We start from the raw sequence: 25565 nt of genomic DNA on the forward strand, positions 1-25565 counted from the left end.
GTATCAAATAGTTAAGAAAAGCAAGTACTACAATAAATATGGTACTTTATCTTGAAAAAGGACAGCAGAAATTTGCCTGTGGAAGTGGACACTGGAAGGGTTGCAGCGTGTGGTTACTGTGAAGCAATAGAAGGACTGCAGTCTCAAATCATACAGAAAGTTGTAAGACCTGATGTGGGTGGGTGGCTGTTTGAGTGTGATTTGTGTGTGTTTTGTGTATTCCTGCCCAGCCAGTTTCAACTGGGTGCAGTTGTGCGTTCACTGACTTTCTCCAGACAATTGTGCATAAACGTGAAATTCACGGTATACTCAGATTGTTCCTAATGAGTCGGTTGTGTTACAACAAAACATGATTGCAGTCCTAATGGTATATCAGTGTCTTTCTTAGAGATGGCAAGAATGAGCACATATAGGGAACCGTCTATTAAATGGTTTATACCAGCTCATATAGATTTGTGATGGATGTATTCTCATCACAGGAGCTACACTCTTAGACTAACTCTAGCTCATCATTTTCCCCTGTACTAGAACTGTGCTCTTCATGTAGATTTATAACATACAACTAGTTAGGTATATTTCACTCATTATTCTTTTCAAAAATTTCTTAGCCTGTCTCCCTGTTAAATCCTAACCACTGAGCATTTGACTGGAAGTCTTCTAGAATCAGATTAGCCTTTAACTTGGAGACCCTATGAATAGGGAACTGGAATTGAAGGAGTTGGAACAAAGACACCTTTACAATTATTTGTAAGAATTTATTTAACACATTATGAAAAGAAGAGGTGTTGATGTTTAAAGCCTACATTTACTTCCATGTTCATATGAAAAGTTATACTTAAAGAAAATTTTCAGATTACATCATCTGAATAAAATTGTAAGGTTTTGTATAAATAGGATTATGTTCAATATATGTACATAGCAATATTTTGAAATATTAAGAGAGAGCTATTAATTCTGCAGATGCTGTAGTCCTTGCTCTTTAAACCAAAGACAACAGTGGTCATGAATATCCAAGATAGTTAAAAACAGTTTTTGAACTCTTTTTGTAGTTGAGACCCTTCTGCCTTGAAAACATAGTAAAACTTGCTAACTTTTGATTAGACAATTTAAACTAAAATATAATTGGAGAAATACCAGTTAATCTTTACCTAGTGAAGAATAATTTCCCAGATACTTTTGTATGGATTTTAGATGCTATAGTATGGTTTCCGGTGCTTTCTTGATTATGTCAGTAATGTAGGAATTTACAAAATAGCAAGAAGAATTATTCCATGTCTCTCTCAACAAGAAAGAGCCATTATTAACATTTCTATAATTTACATTCCTAGAAAACTCACATGGAAACATTGTTGATATCTATCTGTCCACATACCTCTTTTGTTATCTTTCATTTTTATATTTTTCATGTATGACTTTGGGGATGGGCCATGAAAGGACACAAGCTAGGGAATCAGATCTGCAGGTACCACACACCTTTCAGGTGTGCTACAGGGATTTAAATCAGATTTTATGCTTAGGAGCTCAGCATGTGTAAGGGGTGATGTAAATGGAAGCTGCTGCTGTGATGCACTTATTGACCTGTATTTTTTTTAATCTTGACAAGCACAATAGCTATATAATATTATGTCAAGTACATGTGTGCCATAATTAATTTTACTATTTCCTTACCACTAGGCACTAAGTTTAGGGCTTTTGAAGTTTTTGAAGTAAACCTGAATACCTTTTGTGTGTAAAAACATATCCTCATATACTTTCTATTTTAGGAGTAAAATTATAAAGGTAGAATTACAAGGGCAGGGGTTGATTTCCATATCTTACAAAATTGCTTTCTAGGAATGTACCAATTTGTGTATATGTGCCCTTTGCTAGCCTTAAGTTGCCATATTTAAAAGTTTTATAATCTGAAGGTAAAAAGAATGTGTCTTCCTTTTTTCACTCAGATCAATTTTTTGTTTTAGTGTTTTCATTCCATCATTCAAATTTGCTGTACGTGTGTGTGTGTGTGTGTGTGTGTGTGTGTGTGTGTGTGTGGTCTGTCTGTCTTTTGAGACATAGTCTCACTCTGTCACCCAAGCTGGAGTCCAGTGGTGTGATCTCAGCTCACTGCTACCTCCATCTTCAGGTTCAAGTGATTCTCCTGCTCAGCCTCTGGAGTAGCTGGGATTACAGGCATGTGCCACCACACCTAGCTAATTTTTGCGTTGTTAGCAGAGACAGAGTTTCACCATGTTGACCAGGCTAGTCTCGAACTTCTTGACCTCAAGTGTTCCACCTGCCTTGGCCTCCCAAAGTGCTGGATTACAGGCATGAGCCACTGCACCCAACCTTGTGTGTGGGCGCAAAAACAGACCTATTTTTTGGTCTGTTTTATGCTTTGCAGTTATCAGTGCTTTAATAATAAAATACTAGCCTTTCATCTGTGCAATTTTCAACTTTTATGTACTCAAATTTTTTAACCTTTTTTCTGTCCTTTTTATGTTTAAGTTCTTCTTCATCTAGAAACTTTACATGTTTTCATGCTTTTTATTAAATAAGACTTTTGCTATCTATTAAATGGTTTATATCAGCTTATTGATTTTTAATACATGTATCCTCATCATAGAAGCTATTCTTAGACTAACTCTAGCTCATCATTTTCCCCTGTGCTAGAACTGTGCTCTTCATGTAGATTTATAATGTACAACTAGTTAGGTATATTTTACTCATTATTCTTTCCAAAAAAATTTAGCTCGTCTTCCTGCTAAATCTTAACCACTGAGCTTTTGATTGGAAGTCTACTAGAATTCAGATTAACTTTACAGTATTTGATGTTCTCCAGAATCATGACATCACCCCCTCAACCTTTTTTTTTTCTTTTTTTCTTTTTCTTTCTTTGGTCTTTCTGTATTTCTTAGTACAACTTGATGTTTTCTACTTGTTTATTCTGTTTCTTTTTTTTTTTGAAGTTGTTTATTCCTAATTTTAGTTAGGAATTATGTGTGTGTGTTTTTAATGTGTGTTTATTTTCTCAATAGTTCCCAGAATCTAGAATTACTATTGTTTAGTGTATTTTTGCCATTCTTGCCCTTGAACTAAGCTATCTCACAACATCTTAAAATGCCCTTTGGCGTAAACCATCAAACATTAATAAAGTAAGATTGTGCTTTCATGAGTAATGGGTAAAATTGGTATGTGGTTTTGCTCTGTGGCATTTGTGTCTAGTCAGAGTTAAGTTATCTTTGCAAAATTGATTGGATGAATTTTCTTTCTTTTCTCTGTGTTCTGAGGCTATTTGTTACTCCACAGCTATTCCTTAACCCGCCTAGCCTGAGAAACTGTTTTAAGAAGTAATTCTTTAATGATTTTATTTTTTCTCTTTCCTTGTTCTTTTTTTTCTTTTTCTTTCTGCTACATCAAAGATCAATCTTGAGAATTTATATTTTTCCAGAGAATAGTCATTTTCTTGAAGATTTTGATATATTTGTATAGTATGTACAAAGTGGTTTTTATTCATTTTTGTTAGGTTGGTATGAAAGCAGGGGAGATATTGTTTCTGTGATGAGGCCAAGGAGCTACTGCTGTCTACATTTAGTTAATTACACTTAATATGCAGTCTCTGCAGGTTCCTTTTTACCCATATATTTACTGGTCTGATACTCTTCATTCCTTTGTATATATTCAGGCTTCTGTCTGGTGTTGTTTTCCTTCTGCCTGAAGAACATTTTTTAACATTCCTTACAGTACAGGTCTGCTAGTAACAAATTCTCTCAGCTTTTATCTACAAATGTGTGTTTGTTTCTCCTCTGTTTTTGAATGACGTTTATGCTGCATATGTGCTGTGTATATAGGTTGGCTTTTTTTTTTTTTTTTTTTTACTTTATATACTTCAAAGGTCCCATTCCATTTTCTTCTGTCTTGTATACTTTCTGAATGTAAGTATTGAGCTGTTCTGTTATTCTCTCTGCAATCTTTTTGTTCTCAAGTTATCAACAGATTATAATATGCCTTGGTTTGGGGTTTCTGTGTGTTGTATTTATCATAATTGGTATTTTTCAAGCTTCTTGGATCTGTCAGCTTCTGGTTTTTATCAGACATTGGAAAATTTTTGACTACTATTTCTACAAATATTTTACTTGAGTGCGCGCACACACACACACACATACTCACACTCCTACTCCTTCTCTGAGACTCAAATTACACATATGCTAGACTGCTTGATATTGTCCCACAGGGCGCTCAGGCTCATTGTTTTTTCTGTTTCTTCTCCTGTCATACTGCATTTTGGACAGAGCCTATTGCTGATCTTTTATTGTCTAATCTGTTAAACATATCCAATGAAATTTTTATTTATAATCTTTCATTTCTGCATTATGTTCATGTTTTCCTTTAAATCCTTGAGCACATTGAGATTATTTATAACAGTTTTGAAGATGTTCTTTTCTGTTAATACTATCATCTCTCATTTTTAGTCTTTTTTTATTAACTGATTTAATCTTAGTCACTGGTTCTATTTTCCTGCTTCTTTGCTTGTCTAGTAATTTTTGGTTGGTTGCTGAACATTGTGATTTACATTTTGGGGTGCTGGATTTTGTTGTATGCTTTTTAAAAGTATTAGATTTGTTCGAGCAGGAAATTGTTAGTTGCATATCACTTTGATCCTTTCACATCTCATTTTGAAGCTTTGTTAGTGCAATTTTAAGTATTCTTTATTCTAGAGCTAGATTAGTTCCACTGCTAATATGTGCCTGATCCTGGGGTCTCTGTACTGAATGCCTCATGTATTTGATGAAGTCTCTGCCCTGGCTGATGAGGGCTTCCAGCCCTAGGCAAACTTGAGATTATTCAGTTTATAGGTCTCTGCTAATTGTTCTTTTCTCAAAAGTTGTTTGCTGCCCAGCCTTGTGGAGTTTTTCCCTGTGCATGATGAGATTGGTTCAGCTAAGACTCAAGGGGATCCCTAGCCTCTTCTGGAACTTTTTGTCTGTGTAGTTCCCTCCTTTTCTTTATCATGCCTCACAAATTACTGCCTCCTGGGCCTCCCCCAAGTCATCTGTGCTAAGACAGCATTTTTGCCAGCTATGTCTGGGTTTCCCCTTGTTGCACCTGCAGTGTGGCAGCTGCTCTCGGCGGAAAGGCGGATGGACTGTTAGGCTCACCATGTTTGTCTCCTTTCACTCTGGGAACATTGCCCCGCGCAGCCTGTGGTCCCATGCCTGCACACAGTTCTTTTGTGTATTTTTTTCAGTTTCCTAGTTTTCAGTGTCAGGTGAAGAAGTACAGACACTGCTCTCTTAAGATGGCAAGTGAGTTTCACAAGTCATTGTTAGAGACTTGCACTTTTTGAAGCAGTGATATTTAACAGATTCACCATATGTATTTGAGGGTAGCCTTTTTGCTCTTGAACATATTAAAATAAAAAGAATTGGCCGGGCGCGGTGGCTCAAGCCTGTAATCCCAGCACTTTGGGAGGCCGAGGCGGGTGGATCACGAGGTCAAGAGATCGAGACCATCCTGGTCAACATGGTGAAACCCCGTCTCTACTAATACAAAAAATTAGCTGGGCACGGTGGCGCGTGCCTGTAATCCCAGCTACTCAGGAGGCTGAGGCAGGAGAATTGCCTGAACCCAGGAGGCGGAGGTTGCGGTGAGCCGAGATCGCGCCATTGCACTCCAGCCTGGGTATCAAGAGCGAAACTCCGTCTCAAAAAAAAAAAAAATAAAAATAAAAAAAATAAAAAGAATTATTGGAAGAGATACCAAAATAGATTTCTTTCCCAGTCAGATTTTATGTTAGTAAATCCTAGGAAAGCCTTGGTAGTCTCTGAATCCAAATCTGTAAGGAACTCTGAGTTCAGAGAGGCAACTTGTACTCCTGTGTTTGCATGAGAGTTGGTATTCCAAGGGAGTCACACTAATTTCCACAGTTTATTGGGGAGAGGGGATTTTTTTTCTGAACCTCAGTGTTTACCTTTTGTTTATTCATTAGCAGCTAATTCTGCTCTGAATTTTAGAGCTTACCATCCCTGGCTTGGCTTGAGGTAATGAGCTGTGTGACCCTTGGCCAGTCACTTAGCTATTCGTCTCTAAATTGAGGGATCTGGACTAAAGGGACATGAAGGTTGTGTGCACCAGGGATACATGAGTGGATAAGACAGGCGAGGACCCTGCCCTTACACAGCTTAGTGGAGTACATAGATGATACTATATAAATAAAAACAGAATGAAAAAGAAATAATTTTCAGAGGTGCTTTGAAGAAAACAAACCAGGGTGATATGAAATGCTGATGGGAGAGACCAGCCTTAAGATGTGAGGTCCAGGAAGGCTTGTCTGAGGTGCTGAAATTTGAGCTGCAATCCAGATGAGCAGAAGACACTGGCCATTTGAATTCCAGGTCATAGGTGTTCTAGGCAGATGGAAGAGCGCGTGCAAAGGTCCTGATTTGGGCACAACTCTGGGTGGTGTGAGAACACTGTGGCTTGATTGTCTTGAGTGGGGGGCATATATGATGATCAGGGTCCTAGCTCAGTGCTGGTAATCTGTGACTGCAGGATTTGTTCCTGCTGTGAAGACTTCTCTACCTAAATAGTACAGAGTTCAGTGTCACATGCCCTGCACAGATGAGTAACAGGGAGTGCCAGGAATTACATTGGGTGGGGTGTGGTGAGTCTGAAAGGAGCAGGGACCTCACTGGCACTAGGAGCCAACACAGTTTTAACACAGGAGGCAGAAGGCCAAGTTCAGTAGTCTTGGTCAGCATGAGCCAAAATGAATCCATTTTTAAATTTGCAGAACCACAGATAGTTCTGTAGGCACTATTGCCTCAAAGAAAATGCTGAGCTTTTTCTGAGGCTTACATATAAAGGCTGCATGGACTCTGTGGCCTAGAAATCTTGCTTTGGTGGAAGGAAGCCACCTAGGAAAACTGCTGGGAGAGTTTAAGGAATGTGTGCCTTTTACATAGAGAAAGGAAAGACACTGAAAGCAAGAACAGTCAGAGATGGGGAGAGCAGACCCGAAGCCAGTCAGCTTTATCCTGCTGGGAGGCAGGTGTCGTAGCCATTCGGGCTGCCATAACAAAATAGCATAAACTGGGTGGCTCCTAAATATACAACAGAATTATTATGTTAATTATTGTCATAGTTCTGGAGAGAACCCTAAGATCAGGGTGCCAGCAGGTTCGCGGTCTGCTGAAGGCTCACTTCCTGGTTCACAAATAGCAACTTTTTGCTGCATCCTCACATGGCAGAAGGCCCAGGGGATCTCAGCCTTCATTTATAAGGGCACTAATCCCATTCATGAGGGCTCCACCCCATGACCTAATCACCCCCAAAGGCCCCACCTCCTCAAACATCACCTTTTCGGTGAGGATTTCACCACAGGAATTTGGGTGAGACGCAGCATTTGGGCCATGGCACCAGCCCTTCCCTCTGTTGCCAGGATGCTTCTTTTTGTGCTTTGATACAGCAGTGATTAAAAATCCAGCTCAGGTTGAGGAGCTCTCGCTTGGCATTACTAGCTGCTGGCATGTGTAGTCTGAAGGAACCCCCTTCTTTTGAGAAGGCCCGGAGTCTCCACAACTGTCTCCTTTCCCAACATGCCACCACCGTGTCACATGGCCTCTGCCTGCCTCTGCACAACATTGTTCCTGGTGTGATCTCTTTTTAGGCAGAGACATTGCTATTGGCCGTCACCTAAGTGGCATTGTCTTCTCACCTGCACTTTTAACGACTTGGGACCTGCACATGTGTGTTTTTTATTGATTGGTTTTTAGCTGTCTTTCACCTGTGGTCTGGCTTCCGCTCTTGACGCTGTAGTGAAGCATTGCCCACGTTTACGAATGGCCTCTCATCTCCCCCCACGTTACCTCTTTTACAGTCTCTCCACCTCTGCAGCACATGCCCCTGCAGACACATCCTCACTGCTGTGGCCTGCTCTCCTTCCTTCGAGGAAGCCAGTTTTTATTGCCTTTCTGCTTCTCTGCTGCCTCCTGGCTCTGCCTGTGGCTCTCCCCAGCACTTCCCAGTTGGCTTCAGCAGGCTCACTCTCTGTCTCAGTCTTCCCTTGGGAGCTCATACCGTCAGTTCAACCACTTCTGGCGCCAACCTCAAGTACCTCTCTCCAACCCTGTCTTCCCTCCCCTGATCTAGATGTGCCCTTCAGGCTGTGCACATCTCCACTGGGAGGCTCACCCTGGAGGAGACCAAGCGTCTCTCCCTCACCTTCTGCTTCAGCTACTCCAGGCTGCCCTGTGGAAGCCCCTCTCCTGCTCCCCTGGGTTCATACGTTCAGAATCATCCAACATCCATTTCTCTAGACTCAGAAGGTTCCTGGCCATGTTGACTCTGGGTCCCAGTTGAATGGGTTGAAGAATGATGTACAGAGGGAGAGGTGGAGACAGCAAGTGCAGGCAGATGAGGCTGTGATGGGAGTGAGACTGGAGGACACAGCTGAGTGGAGGGACAGATTAGAGAGGGTTTCTGAGGGGAGACAAGATGCAAACGTTTTTAAACAAACATGGGAGAAGGATCTGGTAGGGTGGTGGTTAAAAGAAAAAAAGTCTTTCCTGAGTTCCTTGGAAGAACTCAGCCACACCCTGGCTGACTGGTAACATCCAATGCAGTGGTCTTCAGTTAGAACTACTCCAGGCTATAAGTCCTTTGGAAACTTAACAGAGATTTGACAGTGTTGGGGTAGCAGAAGTCAGGATTATATATCAGTACATTGTTGGTCGTATCGACAAGTCACTGAATAGTAGTGTGTATTCCGGTGTAGACTGGAAAATGAATTACAGTGCAATCCTGTCGTAGCCCTTGGCTGCCATGCATCCTTAGGAAAGAACGGAAAGCTGTGTTCTGATAGAGGAGCTGTTCTAAGATATTGTCAAAGGAATTACCATGAGATGTAACCATGTATATCTCATGTACACATACAAGCAAGGCAACAATGTGTAAGATATAGCAAAACACTGTGTTTAGTGTACTGCCATCTGTGTTTTTAAAAGGAGGGTGGTGGTAATGGAGAAGTCTGTATTGATATTTTCTTGTATGTCCATGGAGATACTCTGGAAGGGCCCCTGAGAAGCCAGCCCCAGTGCTTAAGAGGGCAGGGGGGTCCTGTGCAAATAGGATCAGGTTGTGAGGGGCTTTCACCTTTATATCTTTTATATTTTTAGAACCATATGTATGTATTATAACCTCTTTAAATTTTTCAAAAAATTTGATTTAAAAAGAAAACCTCTAGCAATTAAAGTATTATTTCCACCATGAAATAATGAAATGAAAGTCAAGTTGTTTTGCCAGGGAGGTTATTTGGCTCCTCTGAATGTCCATTCAGAGTTTTCTGGCAGCTTTGGTTTATTCTCTTTCACTTTGGAGGAAAGATTTCTGATTCATAATGCTTCATGCTCTGCCCTCAGAGAACTTCTGCCATTGCTGATGTTACTAGTGAAGCCTGATCTTGTTTTCTTACACTTCTTTCCTTTTCTCCCTATCCACTCTGTACGTTCCTCACCACATTAGATCGTATTTGGACAATTCATATGGATAAGAGGATAATTATTTGCGTTCTTAACCAGGCGCAGTGGTTCATGCCTGTACGTCTCAACTGCTCAAGAAGCCAGGGTGGGAGGATCACTTGAGGCCAGGAGTTTGAGACCAGCCTGGGCAGCATAGCAAGACCCTATCTCAAGACCCCAGCAAAACATGGTGGTTGCTGCTCTTGAGCTGTGACATATGAGGGAATGTTGACAGGATGCTTTATGTGGTGGGAGAGAGGAGAGCTATCTGCAGCTGCTTAACAGGGCTGTTTGAAAAAGTAGTGGAACTGGGACAAGTAGATGGACCTTCTGATAGTCCCCTTCCAGGGCTGTTAAGAAAGAACTCGAGTGTCCCACAGGGGCAGTGGTCTGAAGTGGTGGCTGCCACACAGCTCATGACCTGCAGAGAAGGCTGGCTGCATCCGTGTGTCTATCCAGTTTATCTTGACTTCAGAAAAAGAAGTTTCGACTAGATGGCCTTGACTGTAATAATAACATATTTTCCTGAATCGTTTTCCTTTTTTTCTTTCGGCTTCTCAAACCTGGAATAGATACTCTCCATCAAACCCATCTTCTCTTGATTCTGTCCTTTAAAAAATCTCTAATTGTATAGCTTCCTTTCAATAAGTACGTCTCCATCTTTACTTTTTAGGCAAGATGAACAAAAATGTGATTTTCTTGTCAGACACTGAAAGAGAACAAGTGGCTTTAAAAGTAGACTTTGATTTCGTAAAGGTTCTAAGTTTTAATGCTCTTGTATTGATATATTACATCCTAAGTGTGTAATGAACATTTTTATCCCATTCAAAGATGGCACTAGGGAGTGAAGTGGTGGTGGGACGTCACAGACTACTGTGATTTCAAACTCTCGGCAGGTACATCACCGTTCATGGATGCATTAACAGCCAATGGGACAACCAACATACAGACATCTGTTACAGGAGTGACCACCAGCAAAAGGAAATTTATTGACGACAGAAGAGACCAGCCTTTTGACAAGCGATTGCGTTTCAGCGTGAGGCAAACAGAAAGTGCCTACAGATACAGAGATATTGTGGTCAGGAAGCAGGATGGCTTCACCCACATCTTGTTATCCACAAAGTCCTCAGAGAATAACTCACTAAATCCAGAGGTGAGAGGCGCTCTTGGGCTGGCGTGGGCTTCGCACTTCTCCCTGCCTGATTTCCGGGCCTGCTTGGCAGCATTGGCTCTTCCTGTGCTCTTTCTAAACCTCCTTTTGGGCCATCTTCCAATGCCCACTGGAAGGGAGGGAACAGAGGGGAGGTTTCGGGCTTTGCTCCTTGTCACACCTCCGACAGCCATGAAGTCAGGATGCTTGGTGTGTGCTGAGCATCCATCCCCATTCTCCTGGGTGTGGGCTGTGATGGCACCCAGGGCTCTGTGCCTCTGTGGTTCACCTCCTGCCTGGAAGCTCTTCATCTGGCGGGCACGGGGCCTCCATGAAGGCACATGAAAGATGTGTGTGCACGCGCTTTGCTTTAGCTTTCATCAGATTCTTAAAGGGTTCTTTGTGCAGAAAGAATTTAAATGCCCTGGGGGTCTCAGTCCCATCAGAATATTTATCATCTGGCCAGTCCCCAGATATCATCAGAGGTTATAGCAGATCACACAGCTACAAGGATTTCTACACATGCTTATTGCTGATAGTGCCTAGTAAGTAAGCTTTCTAGAACTGGTTGTTGGAAAGGTTAGAACATGAATGTCCTGAAGTTTGTAGAATTGGGGGTATTTGAACCTAACCTATACCTTACCAAAATTTTAAAGTCTAGTAGTTTGTTTTCCACTTGTGAGTAGCTAGGTTGAGGGTTTTTTTCCAGACAAGAAAACCCAACTACAGAAAGTGTGTGCGTTTGGCCAGGGTCACATAACAAAGCAGGTCAAAGCTGGTCCTTGGTACATTTTTAGACTGCAGAGTCCCTTTATTGGTTATTTTTAAATGCTTCATAGAGATCGTTTAAAATGATTTTATGCCCTAAAATTACCTGTCCATGCTCATGTGCTTGGGCTTAACACACTTGCACACCAAACTATTGAGTTTCTGTCCCAGGTGTAATAGGGTGATTTTTAAAACAAAACAAAACAAAAAAACAGTAGAACTGAACGAGTTTCTTTCAACTGGTTTGAATGTGCCACCTGCTGTCCAAACTGGAGAAATGCCCAGTGATGTAATAAGTAACTTGCCTTATCTAAGAGCCACAATGACTACAGAAATACTAAGATAATGTAGATTCCCATGTCTTTTTAATTATACACTAGTTATGTAGTTATGTTTTACTCCATCCCCAGCATCTCAATCTCTGGTTACAGAAAATGAGACATGTGCAAATTAATTAAAATCATGGTAAACATTAGTAACTGTATCAGGCTATGATGCGTTTTGCATAGATGCAGATTATTCAATAATAAAATGCTTTTAGGCTGAGTGCGGTGGCTGATGCAGATAATCCCAGCACTTTGGGAGGTCAAGGCAGGGGAATCACTTGAGCCCAAGAGTTCAAGATCAGCCTGGACAACATAGCCAAACTCTGTCTCTACAAAAAAAGTTGAGAAATTAGCCAGGCATGATGGCACAAGCCTGTAGGCCCCGCTACTCGGGAGGCTAAGGCGGGAGGATTGTTTGAGCCCAGGAGTTCGAGAGCACAGTGAGCCTTGATTAAACCACGACACGCCAACCCGAGCAGCGGAGTAAGGCTGTCTCAAAAAAAAAAACATGCTTTAGGATTTTACACCCAAAATATTATTTGCCACTTTAACTTCTGGTGACTTTCAGGTAATGAGAGAAGTCCAGAGTGCTCTGAGCACGGCCGCTGCCGATGACAGCAAGCTTGTACTGCTCAGCGCCGTTGGCAGCGTCTTCTGTTGTGGACTTGACTTTATTTATTTTATACGACGTTTGACAGATGACAGGAAAAGAGAAAGCACTAAAATGGCAGAAGCTATCAGGTATGTAAAAATGATGTTTTTTAAACGTCGGTTGCGTGTTTTGTTTTTGGTGTACCAATCCTGGTAGATTGGGCCTGACCAAGCCTCGAGAATAAAATGTACGTCTTCTTCATGTACATGGAGAGACACGAGCAGCAAAATTAATTAAGTCATCTCTTTTCTATCTTGTTTATGGGCCTGGCATAAATTACTACTTGCCTTGGGCAAATAGCTGATTTCAAGGTTGGTTTAAACCCAGAAAGTGTTCAGGGAGTGTTCTAATGATTAGAATACATGATAATCATTAGAACTGTATAGCTACAGTTCCTATTATTTGTGCCATGAGTATGTTCTATCCTCAACCCTTAAATAAAGATCACTTCCAGTTTGCTTGGCTGTGAAGTAAATTGTCTAGCCTTTATGACAAGCTAGCTCCGTGACATCACATTTTTTTCCTTTTAGCACAAGCAGTGCACATTCTTGTCAGGTTCGTCCCAAGTTCCAACTGCACAGAGAACTAGATAGTAGGGAATAAAAAGTACAAGTCCTCCTTCTCCCCCACGCCCCCTCACAGTATCCAGCGTTCATTTGTTGTATGTCTTCCCCAACCTTGTTCTAAATATTTTGTTGTTGTTTTCAGTTTAATTTTTTAGATTTATTTTTAAATTCACAAATAAAAATTGTATATACTTTTAGTGTACAACATGATGTATTGAAACACAAATACATTGTGGAATGGTTAAATCAAGCTAATTAGCATACATTTTGTGTGTGTGGTGAGAACACTTAAAATCTCAGCAGTTTTCAAGTATAAATTACGTTAACCGTGGTCACCATGATGTACAATAGATGTCTTGATCTAAGCATTTTTGAATATTTATTTCATATATACACACAAATAATACAAATTTAGTTCTGTTATTGCATGTGACAATATGACTTTGAGATATTTCTATTTCCTTAATTGTTGGATTTTCCTCTGCTATATGATAGGAGTACGAAAAACTTTCCCTAAAACCACTTAATTCTGTTAATAGCATATCCCCTCATTTGTCACGCTAATCACTCTATGTATAATTAAAAGTGTCTAATTTTTTGGAGATGGATTTTATTTGAAGTGGATGAAACCTAGTCACCAACCAGAAAGTTGGCTGTGCTTCTCTCCCCTCCTCCCTAAAATGACATATCCCCAGGTAGCCCCCCAAAATCCTTTGTGCTTGCCTTTTCAACTTACAGAGGATGAAAAATGAAAGAAACGTAGACTTGCAAACTGGCAACAACATAAGTTGGATCTTTTCCAAAATCCCAGATTTCTGGAGGGCTGAAGTTGAACTACTCTGGATAGTTACTGGGCTCCAAATGAGCACTGTCCTTGGGGCACTGGGCTTTCTAGTGCCTAAACCCTTCTAGAGCTTGCATAGCAGGATTGGTGGGGCTCCTCGTTCTGTTTTGGTGAGTCTGGGGTGGGCAGGGACGTCTTTCCTTGACTGACACCCAAGATGGCTCTGATGGGCACTGCCCAAGCAGCCGCATGGCAGGAGCCTGGAACCTACACCTCAGGGTTGCAGGGGATTGCCTTGGCCTTTAATAACATATTTAATTATTTTCAGAATTATTCTATTTTCTCATACAGTGTACACATGTGTTTAGGAGGTTATCTATTCCTTAATCTTTTGAATGTTACCTTTTACAGGCTATCATATAATGCGTGTTTTTTTTGCAGAAGTAGTTTGAAATTTTATAATCTAATCTTATTAAATATTGTTTCTGATCTAGAGGATTTCATCCCTGTGGTACACTAGGTGGGACCATCTTGTTCTTCAGTTTAAGATTAAACCACTTGATCTATGTCATAAGTCCTTGTCTGACTCTCAGCCCCTCTAAGACATTTTCATTATTATCCATTCAGGATGAATTCCATGAACTTAACTTTTATTTTTAAAATACAAACCACCATGCCTCATATGTTCACAGTGTATATTCTCCATGATATCACTCTGAATGTACACATAATATTGTGCTTTTTGGTAGCTCTGCGGTAATAAGAAAATCAGATGTGTCAGCCAGTGCCTTCTGGGTCCTGGCTCCGTTGTCCCGTGTAGACTTCTCCCTGACTCCACTCGTGAGCCCTGCTGGTGCCTCGCCAAGTGCCGCTCACTCCTCTCTTCAGCGTTGAATTCCCTTGGACAGGGGCTGTGGGCTTGTGGTGTTGGGATTAGTAAAAGCAGAGGAAAGCTAGATCAAGTCAGGTTTAAGTGGGGATCTCCTTTGTTGAACTTCATGTAACTTTAAAAGTTCATTTTCATCAGCTCCCCTCACTCCACTCTCCCTACTCCCCACAAAAAGCTGGATTGATATTCTTGTGAAGAGTCAAGTCCTGCTCCAGGAAAACCCACTTGTTTCTTCATGTGACTATATTTTTGTCAATGTGAATTTTCCTTAATATACTCTGTCAAGATCAGAAAAATAATTAGTTACACCAGATTCACTTAACCTTTCTTCTTCTTATTTGCATTTAAATTAATTTTTATATGGATAGAAGCTCTTCCTGTGTATATCTTTCATTTCTCTGGTGTCTTGTCTCAAGTTCCTTAATACTTGGAGGCAAAGCACTTCACAGTAGCAAGTTTCCAAAGGAAAAGCGGGAAACAGGAAGATGGGGTTTCATATTAGATGGCCAGGCATCTAGAGCAGCTAACTTTGTCACAAGGATGGGTGGTTTGCAGTTTGCAGAGTACTTGTAACAAAAGTATTCAGCACATTCGTGATCAAAACAAAATTATTTCAAGTCCATTGACAATATTAGGCTTTTGAAGTCTGCAGGAACCAATAAATGTCACTGGGTGTCAAGGACCAGGAGCCTCCTCTGGGTATCAACCCCCAGAAGCGAGGCGTCTTCTTCCCCCCACAGAGGGAGACCGGTCGGCCCTGCCCAAGCAGTGCCCCAGAGGCAAGAGGATTTAGGAGAGAACAAAGTGAGCCAGTAAACATGCCCCAACACCCTGACCTTTACCCCACTCAGTCCTTCAAATGAAGGTGACATTGAAATGAGGGGAGACCTCAGCCTTGGAAAGGCAGCACACTACAGGTCCCTGCTGCCTCCTTCTCCCCAAACAGTCCCTGGATGGTCCCGAAATCTTAGTGATTTTCCAACTGTTTGGTGTCTCCAAATTAGTAAATGTCCTTTAAAGGAAGAGTTTTGTTTAATTATAAAGGCTTTTTTTTTTTTTTAAGATGGAATTTTGTTCTTGTTGCCCAGGCTAGAGTGCAGTGGTGCAATCTAGGCTCACCACAACCTCCGCCTCCCAGGTTCAAGCGATTCTCCTTCCTCAGCCTCCTGAATAGCGGGCATTACAGGCATGCACCACCATGCCTGGCTAATTTTTTGTATTTTTAGTAGAGACGGGGTTTCTCCATGTTGGTCACGCTGGCCTCAAACTCCTGACCTTGTGGTCCACTTGCCTCAGCCTCCCAAAGTGCTGGGATTACATGTGTGAGCCACCACACCTGGCTTAATTATAAAGTCCTTTTAGACTAATTTTGTGGCAAATACCAGCCTCCTTCCCTGCCATACCCAACAACAGCCTTGAATTCAATTCATAAACAATTCCAAAGAAATGAATTTAAATTCAGTACGTGGCATGGCACACATTTGAGTGTTCATATGTTCTGGTTTTAAGTTTAAAACACACTTGGTTGAAGCCCACAGAAGCGAGGGCTGCTCGGGAGAGGACTGTCCCAGGCTTGAAGGCAGCCCCTGCCTCGCCTCTGGTGCCTTGAGCCTTGATTTGCAGCTTCCTTGGTTAAGCCTTCATGGTCCTGGGAAGTTTCCACTAGGCAGAAAAAGCATTTCTGTAAAGGTTTTCCTTTTTAAAACAAAATGAGTCTCTGTGTGGACGTGTTCATTTCTGGCATCTCAGGGCTCACTATTCAGAATGGCCAGTTCCCATTCCCTGAAGAGGGAAGGTGATCTTTGCTCCAGAGCATGCTGGCTCATTCATACCCTGCCCAGAAAGAACCACCAGCTTTAGGTGAAGTCACCATTCCAGGCAAAATAAAAAATAAAATTTCAGTTCCAGAAAAAGCCTTCCGCCTATTCAAAATCTAAGTTTTGACTTATCAGTATCTATTAATATTTTAGAAGCAGGATTTTTTATACAAATATATGGGCGGGGGGGCAAGGATATATGAAATAATTCCTTTTACTGTTTCTTTATAGAATTATCTGTTTATTACCTTGATTTTGAGCATCTCTTTTATGTTAATTTATCGCCCCATTCGTGGTTTCCAGATGTCAGCTTGGGCAACTGCTATAACACTTTGCCTTCTGTTCCATGCGGTAGATGAAAGTGGAGCTACTCAGATTTTGGAAACAGCTGCTCCTTATCATGGAGACAGTTCAGCCGTTTTACCTTTTCATGAGTCATTAGTTACTGGGCCTAGGAAATGTATTTCCATCTTGTGTCATTGACCCCAAATCCTCAAAAGATGACACAACTGAAATAGCTTCATGTAGTTCTTCTAGGCTATTTCAAGAGCTGCTTAAAAGGTTATCTGACACTCTGTATCATTAAACCCCAGTGTGATCTAACAATGCCTCAAGCGCTCTCATTTAGAGTGACTTAGTGTAACTCATTGATTTGAGTTAATTCTTGCTCAGTGCAAAGATCCTACAAACCTTGGGGGCTAGAACTGAGGTCCAGCAGCTAAACTGGACCAATTCCTCACTCTCCTGTTCACACACACCCCTCTTCACCTCCCCAACATGCCCCCTCCAAAAATAGGTGTCATCCATCAGTATCTCGGGGAGTTGAGCGGGTGATGCTGAGTCATGATTTTCAGAGAAGATCTGAACAGATTGCTCTGGTTTTAGATTGCTGAATTGTAGAGAGCATCTAGGTTGTTATTTTCAGTATTAAAGATGGGGGTCAGATTTAGAATCCAGCAAGTCAAAAGCTGTACTTACTCTGCAGTTCTGATCTAGAACTCAGCCTGCACTAGAGGGACTATCTTGTGTTTATCCTTTTCTCTACTGTGTGAAATCATAACAAGAAACAACCTCTGAGCCTAAAATCAGCTTCTAGTATTGGGAAGAAAATGCACATTCCCAAAGTGGTGTGGCACCAACCTACCCTAAATTGAAAAGCAGCCTACTTTTCCAGCCCAGTCTAAAGCAAATCCCAAAATAGCATTGGCTTGATTTATGAAACCTCCATTCTGGGCAAAGGCTGCCCCACTCCTGACCCCACCATCCCTCCGAACTCCTGCTGCAGCCGTATCCTCCAGCCTGCGGTGGAGCAGGATGTGGGTACAGGCCTGGGCCCTGTGCTGTTTGCTCTTCTTGTTTGCGGGTCTCATGTCTTGAGCCATCCTGTGAGACTCTTGTCTTCGTATTCCTATTCAGTCCACTTCACGTAAACTCAGGAAATAGCAATTATTGCCAGATAATCAGTGAGTTGTCTGAAACTGTGAGCCAAGGCCAGACCCAGATCCCAGAGTTTTTGTGACCCCTGATCCACCACTGTCCACTTAACATCAGGCACAGTATGCCCTGGGCCAGATTTCCTCCGTGACAGCTTCTTGATTGGTCTTATGAAACCCAGAATATATTCTGGGCTCCTGTGTCTTCGAGGGAAGACAGGTTGGGGAACCAGATGTGTTGTTCATACAGCCCGAGAGCTGCCTGCAGATGCCAGCACAGCTCATTGCTGCATGTTGCCCATGACCTTCACGTAGGTCCTGTAGTGACAGCTACCACATGCATGGACTTCAGACTGTCAACAAACCTTTACGACAGAGAGTAAATAAGTTTAGTGTCCACAACTTCTGGGGAAGGCCTTAAACAAATCTCAAGTCTTTATGATTTCCACAGCGTTTACATCTTGGTAAATTGAATTCCATAATAGATTTTTCCTTTGCTCAGATATGCAATGTTTTGAGTAATTCCCCATTTATTTTTCATTTTAGAAACTTCGTGAATACTTTCATTCAATTTAAGAAGCCCATTATTGTAGCAGTCAATGGCCCGGCCATTGGGCTAGGAGCATCTATATTACCTCTTTGTGATGTGGTTTGGGCTAACGAAAAGGCTTGGTTTCAAACACCCTATACTACCTTCGGACAGAGTCCAGATGGCTGTTCTACCGTTATGTTTCCCAAGATAATGGGAGGAGCATCTGTGAGTACCTTTTTAAAAAAATCATTCTAGAAAGCTTCCTGAAGAAATCTAGTTTGGTTATTTTTCTAAAGCCGTACAGTGTGTCATTCTGTGGGGACTTTTCATCTTGTCATTCAGATTTGGGGTCATAGACGTTGTTGACACTGTCTTTGCATCATTTCCTAGAGAAGGACTTCATTCACTGAGGAGCCTACCACTTTGCGTAATTCTCACTGATATCTACTGTTAGTAAATATCCAGTCTGTAACCCAACCAACAATTTGCAATCCAAATTAGTTCTTCACCTAATAACTTAAAAGCTGCACTTTTAAGAGAAGGCAATTTTAAGAGGGAGCACAGTTACATAGGATTAGAGCATTGTTTTCCATATAATTGTGTGCTTTTATTTCCTTAACTGTTTAATCCGTTCATTATAATAGTTTGTGTCTGTATTGTAGCTTGTGATTATCAAGCAGTTACTCACATCTCATTCCCTAGTCCTTGATACAGGGCAGGAGGTGGTGTCACAGGTCAGGTTCTCCAGAAGCTGACACTGAGATGAGTTTGGCACATGAATTAGCAAGTAGTCACTACCTGTAGAAGGGATGGGGAGGAAGCAGGACTGGACGGAAGAATAGATCAAAGTGATACTGTGTCCATCGTCCTTGGGCATGGGATGCACGGGAAGCGTTGTGCCCCAAATGAGGTGGCTCCCTGCAGCTGAGAGCATCCCTGAAGGCACCCTACAACTGTCCGCTAACAGCAGCACCTGCAGCCAGGCAGCCAGGCCTCCCCAGGAGGGATCATGGCAGCCCAGTTCCATGTCCACCACAGTTCACCCCAGTGCCATTCAGATCCACCCCTTCATGCACATTTTGGGGGTCAGCTCCTTCAGGTTCCAAGGGGCTTTCTTTCTGGGGTAAATGACTTAGAGGAAGAGGATTAGGCAGCAATAACTTGCAGGCCAGAACCTGAAATGTTGTCATCAGTGGGTGAAAGTGTGGTGAGAAAAAGGATATTTGCATCCTCTCATTATCTGTAGTGGGAAAGATAGTAACTTTACAGTGAAGAAACCTGGCAGGTACCACCTTGCTGAGTGATCAGAGTTCACAGAAATAAGACAAAAGCCAACAGGAGACACTGAGGGGAACGCAGCCTTCATCACTGCGTGGAATTCCTGCTGAAGGTGCAGCAGCTCAGGCTCATCATGAGGAACGTCAGGCCCAGACTGGGGGGCAGTCTGCAGACACGTGCAGCACTCCTCCAGAGCGCCGAGGTCAGAGAAGACGTGGACTGAGGAACCGTCTCAGACTGGAGGAGGCCAAGGGGACATGACCGCTCAGAACATCAGGGACCCTGGGTGGGCTCCTGGACCAGAGAAAGGACAAGAGTGGGAAGGCTGGTGAAATTCACATTGTGTTTGTTGCTGAGTGGATAGCACATTGTCAGCAGCTTTGGTCATCCTAAGATGTTATGTGACATTTTAACCTAGGGAGAGTTGAGTGAAGGTATATGAGAATGCTGTACTACTTTAGTTATTGTTCTATGCATCTAAATGTATTCGAAAACCAGAACATTTAAAATAAAGGAATGCAAGAGAGGAGCAGGAAGGTGGATAGGCCACATTGCAGTCCCCAGTGCCGCACTGGTCTCTGAGTGGCCCTGCTCCACACCGTCTCACTCCTCAGGCTAGATCCCCTCACCCATGGCTCCCACCTCTGCTCAGTGGCCGCCCTCATACTGATGCTCATCCCCGGGAGCTCTGTGGCCTGCTCGCTGTGCCCAGCTCAGAGTCGCTGCACTTGTCCACTTAACTGTTCTAGTTGATCGGGAAGGACCAAGCGGCACCTGCCTCCACCCCGTTTCCCAGGCCACGTGTCCTTCCTTATAAAGGTCATTGTACTGTATATACTTGATGCTTCCCACCATCATGGAGTCACCTCCAAACTGGCACCTCTCAGGCCGTGCCAATGCCTGACCAGGCTGGCAGCTGCTTCAGGTGCTGTATGACTCAGCCACAGGACTTAGAGAACGGGCTAACCTTGATCCACTTTTTCTCCTACACCAGGGGGTGACCAGGTGTGTCTGCCATTGGGGGCATTTTCCTCACCACGTTCTCTTCCCGGCCCTGCTGAATGAGGCTCTGGTGAACTTGCTGTCCCCTTTTTGGCTTGCCCACCTACCCAGTGAGCCGACCCCCACACAGGCCACACTCAGTCACAGGGAGTCCCCCCATAGCTGTAGGTGTGAGCTGAGGCAGGGCGCGGGTACAGCAGAGCTGGCGATGCACAGGTCTGGTGGTGACGCAGGGGTGTAGGCTGCCTGCCTGTGCCCTCTGGGGCTTGCCAAGCCCAGCTGCGTGCCCACCACGGTCCCTGCCTGACCTTGCGCCTGTGGGGCTGATGGAACTCAGCTCGTGGTGGTCACTTCCCACATGTGGTCACATGGGGTCCCATGGTCAGGCGCTCTGCACTCCAGGCGTGTGCTTCCCTGCTATGGATGGTCCTGCGGGCTGTGCTGCTCTCTTCCTTCTGGCTGTGCTGCCCTCATCCCTCTGGCACTGACCACAGGCCCCGTATGCATCTTGTCCCACCCTTCCCTAGCCAGCCCTGGCCTTTCAGCCTCACTCAGCAGGGCCTCCACCTCCCTCAGGCTTCCAGGAGCCAACCCAGCAGACAGGTCACACCTTTCCTGGGAACCTACCAGGGATGGGTAAATCAGTATCCCAGGAGAGCTCCCAAGTCAGTGAACCCTCCTATCCAACTTGTGGTTGGGCCCCGGGTAGGCACCCTGAGAATCCAGGCCCTCATGTCTTCTTACAGCTCCCACTTGCACCCCTGGCTAGGTCTTGAAACCCCTTTCGGGAAAGAGGCAAGCTACAGGCCTGATACCAGGAGAAGGGTTAGGGCAGGTTTTGGGGGGCAGTGTTGACTTGCTGAGAGGTATTTGCCTTATCTTCTAGCAAGGGGGATCTGATAGGGATGAGTGGGCCATGTCTGTAGGCCCAGGGTGTCAGAGGAAGCTGGAGTTAAGGGCATTCACCCAGAAGCACCCATACCAAGTTATAGGGTGCCTCCCCACCCCTCACAAGTTGACCTTCCTCTGGTGGCTGATTTATGGGTGGAGCCGGACCACATTTGCTGACAAGTCCAGGGGCCAGGGCTGAGTCTCAACCCTCTCTGCTGCTTGCTACCAGCTGCCCCTCTGCTTTCACCCTCACTCGTAAGAGTGTTAGCACGTGGATGGCCCCCTGTGCCAGGTGCTGCAACTTTTCCACCTGACCTGTTGGTGGGGGCGGGGCGGGCATCCTCGTTGCCAGCTGGAGAGCCATGCAGTTTCAAAATCCTTCTCCTCACCCTCGTGTCCACTCCCCCCATCACAAGGTAGTTTCTCTGGAAGCTGAGGTGGATTTGGGAAGCAGAGTTTGGTAGCTTAGGTGCCAACATCCATGGAAGGGCAGAGAGTGAGCAGGACTGGGCAGAGCTAACTGGCAGGGAGCTCTGGAACCATGTGGCCTCACAGCGGTTCCAGGTACCCCAATGCAGTTGACCGCGGGGTAGGCGGCCCTGGGAAGAGCGGTCCATGGGGAAGAACTGAGGGGCTCCCCGTTGCCTGCTGGCATCACTTCCCATAGCAGGTAGCTTGCTGGGCTGGGAACGTGGATGGTTTACCCAAGTCGTTTGCTTTGTCCTTTACACCAGGCTGCACATTCCCGACACCACCGGATGGATTCCCATGGTAAAAAGTGATTATCAGTGAAATAAGTTCATCGTGGTGATTACTGTAAGCTAGACTGTATCCTGCCACTTACGCTGTCCTGGCAGGAAAGAATCCTCGTTCTCCGGGACATCTTGTGAAGCTCATTTTGAGTTACTTATGTAGAGGAGATTGAGATCTGAGGTTCTGACCTCTCCCACTGTATGATCTGTGTCGATGTGTGGTGTCGGTGCAGATGTGGGGCAAATATTCAACCAACTTGATGTTCAGGCACATTTTGGCCAAAGGCATTTTGGAAGTGGAGCCCTGGGGCTGAATGCTGCTGGGGAATAGAGGTCTCAGAGTTCACGGTGCCCAGAAAGGTCCATGGGGCTTGAAGTCATCATTTCATAACGAATTCCGACCCTCCGGCCAGTGGTGTTTCTCCCACTCTACAAGTCTTGACAGATCTTTACTTTTCACTTCCCCTTGAAATGTACCGGTGCCTCTTGAGCTGCTGTTTTCAACTGGGGCAATTTCCACCCACCCCCACTTGCCCCTGGGGGACACATCTGAGGGGCAATGTCTGGAGACAGTTTGGTTGTCACACATGAGGAGATGGCCATTAGCAGAGGCCAGGGTGCTGCTCAGCACTCTGCATGACACACGGGACAGCCCTGCTCAGCACCCTCCAGCACACGGAACAGCCCCCACACCAAAGAGCAGTCCAGCCCAGAATGTCCCTAGTGCCCTGGGGGAGAAGCGCTGCTTTAACCCAAGAGCGAAGAGCCCGCATTTCACTCAGTGTGAATTCTACACTTTCTGAGCAGAGCATTTGACGAAGCCTCTCTACAGAAAGTGAATAAACGCTGTTCAGGTGACTTGTGTTATGACAACTCTGGTTGAAAGTGACTATGCAAATGATGTCGATCCTTTCATGAGCCTTTGGTGTATTTGAGCTTTCAGCAGCCTGAGGCAAGACTGGGACAAGTGTGGTTTTCCCCCACTTTGCATGTGCAGAGCTCTGCCAGGAGGAGAAGCTAAAGGGATCACATCATCAGGATAAAAAGAACATGCAAATGACACAGGCTGTATGGCCTCTCCTTTCCTACAGTGGCTGCTGCAGGCACTCAGCTGTAGGCGCGGGCTACGTAATAATCAGCCGAGGAGTCTCTTCCACTTTATCCTTCCCAGTGCCCAGTAGACTTTCATGGAGTGCGCAGAGGATGGCGCCGTCTGACACCCACAGGCTCCCACATGGAAGTCTTGCAGCTCTCAGGAGAGGGCCTGCTGGGGTGTAAAGCTGGCGAATGCCCTGCAAGTGCCTGAGGGCCTCACCCCAAGGTCACCCTTGAGAGCCACCTCCTGGGGACTTCAGAGACTGGCCTGAGGGAGTAGGTGGTACCCTATGCCACAGCTGTCCCCATAAGGCTGGAGACCCCCGGATCCACTCTGGTCATACTAGGCCCGTTTCCTTCCCACCCCTCCTACTGTACTCTGACAGACAGATGTCTGCAAAGATGTCTCTGTTTCAGTTTCCTCCGGCATTTCTCATTTCTCTGGATGGTTACATGATAACCTTTTTTAATAGTTGGACAACTTTGACCACACCATGGGGTGATGTAGGTTGTCTACAGGAAGTCCCTGTGCACTCGGCCATCTCAGAACATGTTGGCTGGTCAGGTTCCCGCCGACCGCATCTGTGTGAATCTTATTCGGGTAGAAGTCTGACACCTCTCATTTTAAAACTACTGAAAATAGTGTGTATAAGAATGTGCTCACACAAATTGAGTATATTTAATCCTACAAGGGAGTTGGGTTTTTTTTAGTTTTTTTGGGTGACTGTTGTTCAGACCAGCTCACTGGCCGTGTTTAAGTAAGCAAGCATTAACAACCTAGAGTCAGCCTTGCCGTTTTTGCTCTTGAGTAAATTGAGAAATGCCCTTGGTTGTCCTGTACTTTCAGCCACCTGGAATGGAGAATACCGGAGGTAGGGAAAGGATCTCCAGGGACGAGCAGGCATGGAGCCAGCAGGGATAGGGAGGAAGACTGACCGTAGCCAGTGAGTGCTGAGCAGAGAGAAGGGCCATTCTTGGCTGGCATCAGGTCCAAGAGAGTCAAGAAAGGGCGATGAAAAAGAAAGACAGGGGAGAGAAGCGTGGTGGGGCTGTAAATTGACCTCCACATGGCAGAAAATAAAGTTGGAAGAATTGACTGGGGCAGACAGCCAGGGCCCAGCAGGAGGGCCTGGGGAGTAAACCGAGGACCCCTCCCCTTCATGATTCAGCCAAGCATCAGGCTTGGTGGGGTCACTTGCCTCCGCTGCCTGAGCTAAGGCTCTGCTAAGCTAGTCCTGAGAACATACTTCATGCTTAACTTAAGGGATTTGGCTCTACTGGCCTCACTCTATGCTGAGAATGAAAGAAACACGGTCTAGGAAAGGAAAACCCCACAGCACGGAGCACCTCCTGCAGCGGCGGCAGCACACCTGGAGCCCCGCTCCCCTTCCTGCTGCGTTTGGGTCTGCCGTTAGAAGAGCCATTGCAGCTGCCAACAGTGAATGAAGTCAGGTCACATTTCTTCTTTGTTTATGGACCGTCTTTTCACTGAGAAGAAGCTGTTCCGTTCAGGGATTTCATAGAGCTTCTCCAGACTCTTCAAACACTCGTGACTGCGTCCAGTTGTAGCTCCAGTGGCAGACTCCAATTTGGGAGATCATTAAGAACCTTGCCCACCCTTGTGAGAAGCCTGTCCCCGGTCTTGTTTTCCAGCCTCTGCCTTTGTGGGAGGGGCAGCGAGTCAGCCATGTGTTTGCTTTGCCGGTTCTGCCTGTATGCACTCCAAGCCATGCGTTTGACGTACAGTAAACGGCATCGAGACATTGGCAAGAGGTGTATGGGCGTCTTACAGTGTCTTAGTGACGTCAGAGCCTTTTCTCTTCCGTGATATTGCCTCTTTGGGAAATGGAAGCCACCTACCAAAATTATGTTTTACCAGAGCCACGGGAGCTCATGGTCAAGGTTTTGTGACCATCAGAGTTGTGAGGAAGGTTAACCAGACAAGATAAATGACAGACCGGAAATTGTCCCATCAGGCCAGTGTGGAATTTCTCCATCAAACATGCATGCACCTCTTCCCACCTTATCTCAGCATCTGCGAGCCTGTCATTTGAATGATGTAAAATCCATACATATTGTGCTGAGACTTAAAGGTGATCTAGTTAAGTCTCATATATTAAAAAATAAAAAGTGATC

At 44.4% G+C, this 25565-nt stretch overlaps 1 protein-coding gene across 5 annotated transcripts in view; it reads left to right on the plus strand.

Annotated features, from left to right (window-relative positions):
• Positions 1-25565, plus strand: part of CDYL (chromodomain Y like) — a 182979-nt gene that overhangs the window by 153305 nt on the left and 4109 nt on the right. For 3 of the 5 annotated variants that reach the window (XM_021672664.2, XM_064362947.1, XM_064362949.1), the window contains exons 3-5: positions 10391-10647; positions 12307-12479; positions 18426-18636. In XM_021672664.2, coding sequence (XP_021528339.2) covers positions 10391-10647; positions 12307-12479; positions 18426-18636 — 641 coding nt within the window. The remainder of the gene's footprint in view (positions 1-10390; positions 10648-12306; positions 12480-18425; positions 18637-25565) is intronic. The other 2 variants (XM_064362948.1, XM_021672666.2) reach the window with 1 other exon arrangement.

The sequence above is a fragment of the Aotus nancymaae genome, unplaced genomic scaffold (genome assembly GCF_030222135.1).
Source record: "Aotus nancymaae isolate 86718 unplaced genomic scaffold, 86718_ANA_hifiasm-v0.15.2.pri h1tg000051l, whole genome shotgun sequence".
Lineage (NCBI taxonomy): Eukaryota > Metazoa > Chordata > Mammalia > Primates > Aotidae > Aotus > Aotus nancymaae.